At 42.2% G+C, this 13,310-nt stretch overlaps 1 protein-coding gene across 4 annotated transcripts in view; it reads right to left on the bottom strand.

The window, feature by feature from the left end:
* The window catches only part of GPATCH8 (G-patch domain containing 8), a 91,947-nt gene that overhangs the window by 64,583 nt on the left and 14,054 nt on the right, over window positions 1-13,310 (bottom strand). For 2 of the 4 annotated variants that reach the window (XM_066263445.1, XM_066263446.1), the window contains exon 2: window positions 765-839. In XM_066263445.1, coding sequence (XP_066119542.1) covers window positions 765-839 — 75 coding nt within the window. Of the gene's footprint in view, window positions 1-764; window positions 841-13,310 lie in introns of those variants that run through there. The other 2 variants (XM_066263447.1, XM_066263448.1) reach the window with 2 other exon arrangements.

Genomic DNA, 13,310 nt, shown 5'->3' with positions numbered 1-13,310 from the left:
TGATTGTTATAAAAATAAAGATTCCCTCTTTGATCATTTTTCACTCAAGCTGAAATAACTCACTGAAACCCTATTAAATATGTACACTTAAGCACAAATATTAAATACTGACAATACTTACAAGTTTAGACATTTTAACAATGGACTGCGTAATTTGAAAATAAAGGGCTTCTCAAAATGAAAACAATGTTCAAAAATTAAGATTTAAAAGAAAATAAGAATCAGAAAAAATATATAAATTTCCTTGTATTGCTTTGTATCGATATCCAACACTAAACTATGTAAAGAGAATCAACTTTTGATAAAATCCAGACATCTCTTAAGCTACAGAAACCAAAATTATGATGTTTTACAAGAGTCTGGTAAATAAAATGTGTTAGTTCTTAACTAATACTAATGGAACATTATATAACTGTGTTGTCCAGGAGAGGTGAAGCTTTTAAAGGATCAAAATACATTTTACTCCTTTATCCAATTTATAAAACACTAAACTTTTAACTTGCTATCTTTAACAGAGTATCAGTATGGGCCAAAATGATATTGTTCATCAAAATTCTAAATTACTTCTAGATTTTTCAGACTGATATCCCAACATATTAAATATTAGATTATATCCCAAATTCTATTTGATTACTGATAAGTATACAAGAAAACAACAGCTCTAGACTGTACTGTTATTAGTAAGTTTAACTTCATTCACATCAAGTGTCACACAAACACTACCTAACTACCTGTGACCCAAAATTAAACATTGATCATCTTACCGATTCAATAGGCTTGTCAAGGGATGCTTGTTCAATTTCCAAATGTCCTTCTTCATACTGATCAAAGTGATTACCCTGAAAAAATAAGAGTAAGGTTATTATTTCAAAAGCAATCAAATGAGGGGTTATTTTCCTTAATGTTTATTTTTATTGATTTTAGAGAGAAGAGAGAGACAGTGAAAGATAGCAACATCAATCTGTTCCTGAACGTGCCCTGACCGAGGACCGAACCAGCAATCTCTGTGCTTCTGGAGGATGCCCTAACCAACAGAGCTATCAGGCCAAGACACGAGGGATTATTTAAAATTTCTTTTCTTTCTTTCTTCCTTTTTTTAAGTGAGAGGAGGGGAGATAGTGATACAGACTCTCGCATGAGCCCTGACTTGGATCCACCTGGCAACCCAACTAGGGCTGGTGCTCAAATCAACTGAGCTATTTTTTAGCACCTGAGGCTGACACTAGAACCAACTGAGCTATCCTCAGCACACCGGGCCAATGCTTGAACCAATAGAGCCACTGGCTGCAAGAGGAGAAGGTTGGGAAATAGGGGGAGAGAGAGAGAAGCAGATGGTTGCTTCTCTTGTGTGCCCTCATTGGGAATCAAACCTGGGATATCCAAAAAGCTGGGTCACCAATGCTCTATCCACTGACCCAGCCGGCCAGGGCCCATTTTAAATTTGTTATTGTTTTGTAGTAGACAACCAAAACTGTGCCACAAATTCAGACTTAAAAAAAAAATCTGGCCCTGGCCGGTTGGCTCAGCGGTGGAGCGTCGGCCTGGCATGCGGGGGACCCGGGTTCAATTCCCCGCCAGGGCACATAAGAGAGGTGCCCATTTGCTTCTCCAACCCCCCCCCCCCCTTCCTCTCTGTCTCTCTCTTCCCCTCCCGCAGCCGGGGCTCCATTGGAGCAGAGATGGCCTGGGTGCTGGGGATGTCTCCTTGGCCTCTGCCCCAGGTGCTGGAGTGGCTCTGGTCTCGCAGGAGCGACGCCCCGGAGGGGCAGAGCATCGCCCCCCTGGTGGGCGGAGCATCGCCCCTGGTGGGCGTGCTGGGAGGATTCCGCTCGGGTGCATGCGGGAGTCTGTCTGTCTCTCCCCGTTTCCAGCTTCAGGAAAAAAGAAAAAAAAAGAAAAAAAAATCTAAACAACTTATTAGGAGTCTAGTAATATGAACTCTCCTTTCTACGACAAGCACTGACATTGCTAAAATACTAATCATTTGGGATATCAGCTTTCTTAGAATGCCTTTATTAGGAAGACCACAGTAATTTAAAAATAAAGGGCCACTGGCCGGTTGGCTCAGCGGTAGAGCGTCGGCCTGGCGTGCGGGGGACCTGGGTTTGATTCCCGGCCAGGGCACACAGGAGAAGCGCCCATTTGCTTCTCCACCCCTCCCTTCCTCTCTGTCTCTCTCTTCCCCTCCTGCAGCCAAGGCTCCATTGGAGCAAAGATGGCCCGGGCGCTGGGGATGGCTCCTTGGCCTCTGCCCCAGGCGCTAGAGTGGCTCTGGTTGCAGCAGAGCGAAGCCCCTGGTGGATCCCGGTCGGGCGCATGCGGGAGTCTGTCTGACTGTCTCTCCCTGTTTCCAGCTTCAGAAAAATAAATAAATAAATAAATAAAGGGCCAAATCATGTTTTACTTTCATAAACAATCTTGTACTGAAAAAATGTCACAATAATAGAATACAAATAAAGTCTATATTATAATACTGTTCAGTATTGATAACACTGCTTGTAACTGAAACTGCTAAAATATTCAATTTTAAATCATCAACACTTAGCTCCCAAGATTCAAGGAATTCAAAAACACAATCTCTTGACACAGTATCCTAAATGCAGCTATTCCTTAATCTTCTATGGGCCAAATTTTTTTCATGACTATAAAGAAATTTATGTAATGTAAAATCAACAAATATCAACCTATAAATACAAATTAACGATGAATTCAGCAGTTACAATGATTTTATTATAATGAATATATTTTGTAACTTTGAAGTAACAACGGTTTACAATGTTAGTTAGCACTTGAGTGTATAAAAGCTTAAGTATGGAATTCCATAAACATAGATATACATTGCATTTCAAACACTTTATTTTTGGAACCCGTGTACCACAGCTTTTTGCAGTATCCCCTCTTATCTGAAAAAAAAATGGCCAATGTGCTATCTCATCTTTTCACATATCTTTCACTGTTTGCATTTGGTCTCCTTTTCTTCTTCTCTTCTAATTGTTTATCTACCAAAATTGAAATAGGACATCCTCCTTTCCTACTAATTCCTTTACACTCTTGACATAAACAAGATGCAATATCAGTTTTAAATTCCAACAAAGTGGCCCTGGCCAGCTGGCTCAGTGATAGAGCGTTGACCTGGAGTATGGATATCCCAGGCTCAATTCCCAATCAGGACACACATAAGCAACAATCTGCTTCTGTTCACTCCCACACACACTTCTCTTCCCACAGTCATGCCTCAACTGATTCAAGTGCAATGGTCCAGGGCACTGAGGATGGCTCCCTCGAGCCTCTGCCTCAGGTGCTAAAAATAGCTCAGTTGTGAACATCAGCCTAATGGGCAGAACACTGGCACCTAATGGACGTTGCAGGTAGATCCTAATCAAGTTGCATGCAGGAGTCTGTTTCTCTGTCTCCCCTTCTCTCATTTAACTAAAAAACAAACAAACAAGAAATTCAAAATTTCAATGAAGTATATTGATGCGTGTGGCTTATATATAGTATGTAATGAACAATCTCTCTTATATAACAGCCAAGCATATCACAAATACACCAAACTCTACCATTATATCTCACTGTTGTGACTTGAAAGTCACAAAGCTATATCATATGAAAATAACAAAATGATTGTTGAAATACAAACAAGAGATTACTGACATACAAACAAAGAGCTATTATGTAGGTTTTTTCTTGTTTATCACACACTTACAGAAGAAAAAATAATAACAACTGCACAAGATGGTTCCTATGGCTTCTATCTGCAGACAACTTGCAAAAGCATGTACTTTGCTATCTCAGGTTAGAGCTGATAACCACTACCAAGAATGTGACTGTTGCTAAGAAGATATAACAAGACATATATGCAACCTTGTGGTAAAAAATTAAATACTGTAAATTAATAAAATACTGATATACTAGTATGTGACTTGAAAGTTACACGAGCCCATAAAGGGTTAAATGATTTGTCAAGGAGATAACCATGCCTTTATAACACCATATTGACCATAATCTGGCAAGCTATTACTGCAACTAGAATAAAATCAAAATAATCCAATTGAAGATAGGTACAGACAACTAGAAGTTTTCTCTCATCATGTTTTTTTTTCCTTCTGATCTCCCTGCTCCATTAATTTGGCTTTATATCAGAATATCAATTTTCTGGTTCCCTTTTCTTTTTTTTTTAGCGAGAGAGAGAGAGGGAGGGAGGGAGAGAGAAGAGAAGCATCAACTCGTAGTTGTGGCACTCTTAGTTGTTCACTGATTGCTCCTCATACATGCCTTGACCAAGGTGCTCCAGCCGAGTCAAAGACCTTGGGCTCAAGCCAGAAACCTTGGGCTTCAAGCCAGCAACCATGGGGAGTTGTTGCAGGACCCCACACTCAAGTCAGTGACCTCGGGGTTTCAACTGGGGTCCTCAGCGTCCCAGGTCAACACTCTATCCACTGCGCCACCGCCTGGTTAAGGTCTGGTTCCCTTCTTAATACAAAGTAAAGGGCATGAGAATTGGTGAGTCCTAAATTGACCTAAGTCAAAAGACTAGACTTCGCCCTGGGCAGTTGGCTCAGTAGTAGTGTTGACCCCCGGTCAGGGCACATATGAGAAGTGACCATCTACTTCTCATCTGCTCTGTTCTCCAAACTCTCCTCTATCCCCACTCACAGCCAGTGGCTCGACTGGTTCCAGCGTTGCCCTGAGCGCTGAGGATAGCTCAGGTGGTTCGAGCATCAGCCCCAGATGCGGGTTGCCGATTGGATCCCAGTCAGGGTGCATGCAGGGAAGTCTATCTGCCCTCCTCTCACTTAAAAAAAAAACAAAAACAAAAAAGACTAGACTTCAGTCTATCCTAAATCAATTCAGCATGTGGAGTGGTGTGACAATTTCAATGTTAACCTAACAAAAAAGATACTTTGCTTTTCCAAGGTAAACTTTTAGTTGAATAAACGTTTACCCTAGAGAGCTCTAACACAATACATCACATTGTATCATAAATAGGTTTACTTGTTTCTCTCAACAAGAATTGAGTCTTGCCCTGGCCGGTTGGCTCAGCGGTAGAGCGTCGGCCTAGCGTGCGGAGGACCCGGGTTCGATTCCCGGCCAGGGCACACAGGAGAAGCGCCCATTTGCTTCTCCACGCCTCCGCCGCGCTTTCCTCTCTGTCTCTCTCTTCCCCTCCCGCAGCCAAGGCTCCATTGGAGCAAAGATGGCCCGGGCGCTGGGGATGGCTCTGTGGCCTCTGCCTCAGGCGCTAGAGTGGCTCTGGTCACCAACATGGCGACGCCCAGGATGGGCAGAGCATCACCCCCTGGTGGGCAGAGCGTGGCCCCATGGTGGGCGTGCCGGGTGGATCCCGGTCAGGCGCCTGCGGGAGTCTGTCTGACTGTCTCTCCCTGTTTCCAGCTTCAGAAAAATGAAAAAAAAAAAAAAAAAAAAAAGAATTGAGTCTTGTTTACCTCTTACAACCCCCAAAATTTAATACAGTGGCTAAACTTTACAGAACAATTAGGTGCTAAAATTGTGCGGTAGTGATGAAAAAATTCTGGAACTAGACAGTGATGGTGATAATGGTCCTAAAACACTGTTAGTGTACTTATTATTTTTTCTTAAGTTAGAAGCAGGGAGGCAGAGAAACAGACTCTCGCATGTGCCCTGACCGGGATCCACCCAGCAAGCCCCCAACAGGGTGATGTTCTGCCCATCTGGGGCTGCTGCTCCATTGCTCGGCAACCGAGCTATTTTTTTTTTTAGCCCCTGAGGTGAGGGCACAGAGCCATCCTCAGTGCCCAGGGCCAACTTGCTCTAACTGAGCTGTGACTGTGGGGAAGAGAGATAATTAGAGAGAGAAAAGAGAAAGGGAGGAGTGGAGAAGCAGATGGTCGCTTCTCCTTTGTACCCTGACCAGAATCGAACCTGGGACATCCACATGCAGGGCTGACAGTCTACTGCTAAGCCAACTGGCCAGGACCACAAACCAATATTTAAAAACTATAAAAACTTATTTATATTGTTTACTGTTTTAAAATATACCCTTTAAACATCAAGAACCACAACACCCAGTCACAAAGAATAAGAAACACCTACCAACAAAAAAAGCACTTTTCATACAAGAAAAAAATGATCACATCTTCATCTCAGTTCCTTAAACCAGTTATCATCAATTCTAAGTCCTGGTTTTATTGCTAAGTTGCTGTATGACCTCATATAAATCATATATTTCTCATTCATTGTATATTCATTTATAAAACAAAGATTTTGAAGTAGACACTCTTTTATATTTCTTGGTCTAAAATTCCATGAATTTGAAGATTTAAACTGAATTAAATTTACACTACTGAAAATGGCTTAATACCAAAACATCTTAATACAAAAACATAAATACCATCAATTGCCACAAAAGCAGAATGTTAACCACAGTGGGAATAATCCTTGGTAGAGAAGCATGGAACATTTTTTCAGCTACCACCAAAATAAATGTAACCTCATCCAATGACATGAAAACCAAGTAAAAGCAAACAAGGTTACTTTGGGTTTGGTGACTATTAGATCAACAAAAGGCATAATTTATTAAAGAAATAATTGATAAACTGACTTTATTAAAACTTAAAAACTTCTTTTAAAGACACTGTTAAGAGAATGAGAAGATAAGTCACAGATTGAAATAAAATATTTGCAAGACATATCTGATAAAGGACTATTATTCAAAATATACAAAGAATTCTTAAAATTAAACAAAAACCCAATTAAAAATTGCAGGCAAGATCGGGCCCTGGGCCCTGGCCGGTTGGCTCAGCGGTAGAGCATTGGCCCGACATGTGGAAGTTTTGGCTTCAATTCCTGGTCAGGGCACACAGAAGAAGCACCCATCTGCTTCTTCCCCCTTCCCCCTCATCTTCCTCTCTATCTCTCTTTTCCCTTCCTGAAGTCAAGGCTCCAGTTGGAGCAAAGTTGGCCCGGGTGCTGAGGACGGCTCCATGGCCTCTGCCTCAGGCATTAGAATGGCTCCAGCCGCAATGGAGCGACGCCCCAGATGGGCAGAGCATCCAATATTTGTTTATCCTGGTCAAGTGCATGCAGGAGTCTGTCTGAGTGCCTCCCTGCTTCTAACTTCGGGGAAAAAAAAAAAAAGGATCTGGCCCTGGCCAGTTGGTTCAGTGGTAGAATGTCAGCCCTGTATGCAGATGTCCTGGGTTCAATCCCAGGCAGGGCACACATGAGAAGTGACCATCTGCTTCTCCACCCTTCCCTCTCCTCTCTCTCTCGACTCCTCCTGCAGCCATGGCTCAACTGATTTGAGCACATCATTCCAGGGCACTGAGGATAGCTCTGTGAGCCTCCAACACAGGCACTAAGAGTAGCTCGGTTGCAGGTACTGCCCCAGAAGGGCAGAGCATCGGCCCCAGACGGGGTTGCCGGGTCGATCCCAGAAGTATTTATTTCGCTTAATTACCATAAAAGCACGCCTGGACTTTATATATTTTTTCTTTAATATTTGACTTAATTATTATAACATATTTCTCAGAAATTTGTATATAATGCACCTACAATTATTTGTAGGATTTCATTTATTTATTTATATATATATTTTTACAGAGACAGAGAGAGTCAGAGAGAGGGATAGATAGGGACAGATAGGAACGGAGAGATGAGAAGCATCAATCATTAGTTTTTCATTGCAACACCTTAGTTGTTCACTGATTGCTTCCTCATATGTGCCTTGACCGTGGGCCTTCAGCAGACCGAGTAACCCCTTGCTCGAGCCAGCAACCTTGGGTCCAAGTTGGCAAGCTTTCTGCTCAAACCAGATGAGCCTGTGCTCAAGCTGGCGACCTCAGGGTCTCGAACCTGGGTCCTCTGCATCCCAGTCCGATGCTATATCCACTGTGCCACCGCCTGGTCAGGCTATTTGTAGGATTTTAAATGTGCTCCAACTTCAAAAAGTTTGAGAACCACAGGCTTAGTTGGTTAGAGCATCATCCAGTCCTGACACACCAAGACTGCAGGTTCAATCCCAGGCCAGCGTACATATAAGAATCAACCAATGAATGCATAAATAAATGGAACAATATATTGATGTTTCTCTTTCCCCTAAAATAAATAAATAACAATATAGTTTAAAAAGGAGAGAAGCTGGCCATTAAAGTGGTCAAGGAAGATGAAACTGTTTCTTTAATCAAAAAAACTAAGCATCCTTGGTTTTTCTTGAACCAGATCATTTAAAGCAAATCTCTTTTCCTTTATAAACATTGTTAAATTTCAGGTACACACTCCTAATGTTAGAAGGCTTTTATATCAAATAAATAAGTGTACCTAATAATGTCACAAACACAAACATACAAGTCAGCCTGACCAGGCAGTGGAGCAGTGAACAGGGCATCAGCATGGGGCGCAGAGGAAGCAGGTTTGAAACCTCAAGATCACTGGCTTTAGCATGGGTTCATCAGGCTTGAGTGTGGGGTCACCAGCTTGAGTATGGGGCCACTGGTTTGAGTGTGGGATCATAGACCTGACCCCATGGTTGCTGGCTTGAAGCCTACTGGCTTGAGCAAGGAGTCACTGGCTTGGCAGGAGCCCCCAACCTCACCCCCAGCCCCGGTCAAGGCACGTATGAGAAAGCAATCAATGAATAAATAACTAAGGTGCTGCAACTATGAGCTGATGCTTCTCATTTCTCTCTCTTCCTGTCTGTCTGTCCGCTGTCTGTCTCTCTCTCTTACACACACACACACACAACACACACACACACACAAATTAAAAAGTACAAGTTAAAGTGTTTTCTTTAAAAAATTAAACAAATATACTGGGGGTCCTCGGGTTATGACACAGTTCTGTTCCTACCATAGTGACATAATCAGAATTTTGGTGTAATTCAAAACATACCCTAGCCTAAGTCACTTACCTATCCTAACATAGTTGTAAAATCATAATCTAGAACATAAAAGCACAACTAAGCCACAGAAAAAGAATACTGCATATTCTTCCACTGCACGCAACCAAAGTAGTCAACGCTAATGGTGTAAGCTGAAACACTCATGTCTCAACTATTTTACATTTTTATGGGAGTGAGCATCATAAACTCAAAACATTATATGTCAAGGCTGTTGTAACCCGAGGAACCCCTGTACAATAAAAATTAGACACAGGGTCAAACTGTGCTATATAGAATAGTGGTTTTCAACCTTCTTATATTTGGGACCTGGTGAAAATAAGAGAATTATTTCAGGGACTGCTAAGGAAGGCAGAAATCATCCTAAGCATAAGCAAATTCAACTAAGATCATTGGGTCTATCATCTTTATACAACAGCAGTGTGGCTAACTCTTTTGCTGATCGGAACAAAATTTCTGGCAGACCGAACCAGTGGTTGAAAAACACTGCTATCAGCCCTGACAATCTCTATAACTTTATAAAACAATGATTTTTAAAAATCCCCAAACCCTATACAGTGTGAGTCCAGTTGGCTGACCCAAAAAAAGTATAATTTTGATTTGCTCACACTGGATGGCTGTTATGTTGGTTGTCATTTTTTTTTTTTTTCATTTTTCTGAAGCTGGAAACAGGGAGAGACAGTCAGACAGACTCCCGCAGGCGCCTGACCGGGATCCACCCGGCACGCCCACCAGGGGCAACGCTCTGCCCATCCTGGGCGTCGCCATGTTGCGACCAGAGCCACTCTAGCGCCTGGGGCAGAGACCACAGAGCCATCCCCAGCGCCCGGGCCATCTTTGCTCCAATGGAGCCTTGGCTGCGGGAGGGGAAGAGAGAGACAGAGAGGGAAAGCGTGGCGGAGGGGTGGAGAAGCAAATGGGCGCTTCTCCTGTGTGCCCTGGCCGGGAATCGAACCCGGGTCCTCCGCACACTAGGCCGACGCTCTACCGCTGAGCCAACCGGCCAGGGCCTGTCATTTTTTAATTTGACAATCTAAGGGAAAAAGAGCTCAGTGCCCCTGACTAAACAGTTAGGTATTACATGTTTTAACAATTTTTGCACAGCCTGACCAGGCGGTGGTGCAGTGGATAGTGTCAGACTGGGATGCTGAGGACTCAGGTTCAAAACCCCAAAGTCACTGACTTGAGCGTGGGGTCTCACGCTTGAGCATGGTGTCTCATGCTTGAGCATGGTATCATAAACATGATCCCATGGTCGCTGGCTTGAAGCCCAAGGTCACTGGCTCGGCTAGAGTCCCCTGGTCAAGGCACATAAGAGAAGGCAATCAATGAACAACTAAGGTGCCAAAACTATGAGTTGATGCTTCTCATCTCTCTCTTCCTGTCTGTCCCTCTCTTTCTCTCTCAAAAAATAAAAATAAAAAAAATTCTTGTGCACATCACCGACCTATGGTAAAATTGGTTTCATTATACACTGTTTCACTTAAAGTCCCAGAACCTATAGATGGCATTCAGTGAGGACTCACTCTGTAGGATTTGAGGATGTTTAAAAATCATTATTGTTTTACAAATAAGTTATAGAGATTGTCACAAATTCACAAAGGGCTCTGATTATTGGTCTCATATTCCTACCACTGTATTATACTATACAAAATCTAAACGTCAAAATAGTAATAATAATAATAATAATAACCTTCCTTCCATAATTCTGAAATAATATTCTCTACAGAAAGCAGAATTAGTCAAAAACTTCTAGCTATCACAAAGAACATGGACTGAGGAACTATAGTATTACAGATTAAAGACAAAGAATCACTAAATGTAATGAATGTGGAATCCTACATGGAATCCTGGAACAGAAAAAGGGTATCAGAGGAAAAACTGGTAAAATTCAAATAAGATCTATATTGCATCAACCTTAACTTCCTAGTTTTGATAATTATGGTTATTGTACAGATATTATAGTAGGAAAAGTTAAGTGGTATATTACAACTCTCTACATTATTTTATTTTTATTTAAAATTTATTTATTTATGAATTTAGAGAGAGAAGGGAGAGACAGGAACACTGGTCTGTTCCTGTATGTGTCCTGAACGAGGACTGAACCGGCAACCTCTGTGCGTCGGAGCAACGTTCTAACCAACTGAGTCATCTGGCCAGAGCTCTATACTATTTTTACAACCATGCTATAAATATAAATCTAGTTTAAAACAAAAAACAAAAACCTCTTAGTTACGTGATAATCTCAAAGTGCTGAAAAATGTGTTTGCATGCTACCTTTTGAAAAGGAAGAGTCAAGAATAATTGTATATATAGAGTTTGCTTAAAGGCTTTTAATCACTGTAAAAAAAATAGAAGACTGGATAAAGAAGATGGGGCACATATACACCATGGTATACTATTCAGCTAGAAGAAATGATGACATCGGATCACTTACAGCAGAATGGTGGAATCTTGATAACATTATGTGGAGTGAAATAAGTGAATCAGAAAAAAACAAGAACTGCAGGATTCCATACATTGGTGGGACATAAAAACGAGACTAAGAGACATGGACAGGCGTGGGGTGGTTATGGGGGGGTGGGGGGGTGGGGGGAGGGGAGGAGGGAGGAGGGAGGAGGGAGGAAGGAGGAGAGGGAGGGGAGGGGTACAAAGAAAACTGGATAGAGGGTGTCGGAGGACGATCTCTCTTTGGGTGATGGGTATGCAACAGAACTAAATGACAAGATAACCTGGAAATGTTTTCTTTGAATATATGTACCCTGATTTATTGATGTCACCCCATTAAAATAAATAATAAAAAAGAATACTTGTATATGTATTACATATCTCTGAAAGAACAAACGTAATTAGAAATAGTGGGGGTTTTTTTGTGAGACAGGGACAGACAGGAAGGGAGAAAGATGATGGACAGGGGGTGGGGGGCTCCAGCCAAGCCAGTGACCCCTTGCTCAAGCCAGTGAGATTGGTGTTTAAGCTAGCGACCATAGGGTCATGTCTATGATCCCATGCTCAAGCCAGCGACCTCAGGGTTTTGAACCTAGGTCGTCAGGGTCCCGGCCCAAAGCTCTATCCACTGTGCCACCACCTGGTCAGGCAAGTAGTGCTTGATTTTGAGAAGGTTAACATTTGTCCCCTTTGAATGCTATACTAGAAAAGCAAAAATAAGAGGAAAGAAGAAATATAAAATGTGACTTCAAACCCCCAGGGTACAAAGTGTAGAAGTAGTGGTGGGAGTGATAAATATTTTATTTCTTGCCTCTCCCTATCTCCCAAAGTTTTTTAAGTCATTCTGATGAACTGAGACTTAATAAGATCATTCCTTCCAAAAATAGTCAGTATAGTATCTGATTATCTAAAGGCCTCAACAGGGATTTGAAGAGAAGTACTTTTTTATTTCCTGCTTCACCCTGCTTTCAAAACCTCATTTCAATCTCTGATCTCCCATTAGAACTAGGATGATCATATAAATAATGTATCACACAAATCAGGGCACTTTGAGAGTAAAAGGGAGTATTAATAGTAATTATGCCAGGACAAAAGGCAAAAACTGGAACATATGGTCATTTTAGAGAAAATTCAGATTCCATGTTAGAACATTCCTAATATTTAGGGGTTTTTTTTAACGTTTAATTATTGATTTTAGCAAGAGAAGGGGGAGACAGGAACATCGATCTGTCCCTGCATGTGCTCTGACTAGGGATCGAACCAGCAACCTATCTGGCCAGGGCCTAAAATTTAGTTTTAATTGATGACTGTTTGGAACACTTTTTCTTCTTTTTTTTTTTTTCCGTATTTTTCTGAAGCTGCAAACGGGGAGGCAGTCAGACAGACTACCGCATGCGCCCGACCAGGATCCACCCGGCACGCCCACCAGGGGGCGATGTTCTGCCCATCCGGGGCGTCGCTCTGTTGTGACCAGAGCCACTCTAGCACCTGAGGCAGAGGCCATGGAGCCATCCCCAGCGCCCGGGGCCATCTTTGCTCCAATGGAGCATTGGCTGCGGGAGGGGAAGAGAGAGACAGAGAGGAAGGAGAGGGGGAGGGGTGGAGAGGCAGATGGGCGCTTCTCCTGTGTGCCCTGGCCGGGAATCGAACCCCGGGACTTCCGCACACCAGGCCAACGCTCTACCACTGAGCCAGCTGGCCAGGGCCGGAACACTTTTTCTATTGTCTAAATCAACTCTTTTCTTTCACCTGTTTTCAGAACCGAAACACAGCTTTTTCATTTATATGGATCAGAAATTTAAGTTCAAAGAGATCAGACTAGAAGCAATTTCACTTTTCTAAAAAAATGTGTTGAAGATTTTTAAATGCACATATATGTATATACATACACCCAGGTAAATTTCCTTCAACTGCCTCTTCTCTTAAAAAAAAAAAGCTTCAATTCCTAATAGGTCTAATTACAAAAGAATAGAACCTGCCTGAC

Source organism: Saccopteryx bilineata, chromosome 2 (genome assembly GCF_036850765.1).
Source record: "Saccopteryx bilineata isolate mSacBil1 chromosome 2, mSacBil1_pri_phased_curated, whole genome shotgun sequence".
In the NCBI taxonomy this organism is placed as follows: Eukaryota; Metazoa; Chordata; class Mammalia; order Chiroptera; family Emballonuridae; genus Saccopteryx; species Saccopteryx bilineata.
The sequence above is the reverse complement of the archived record's forward strand: the minus strand, read 5'-3'. Positions and strand labels throughout refer to the sequence as shown.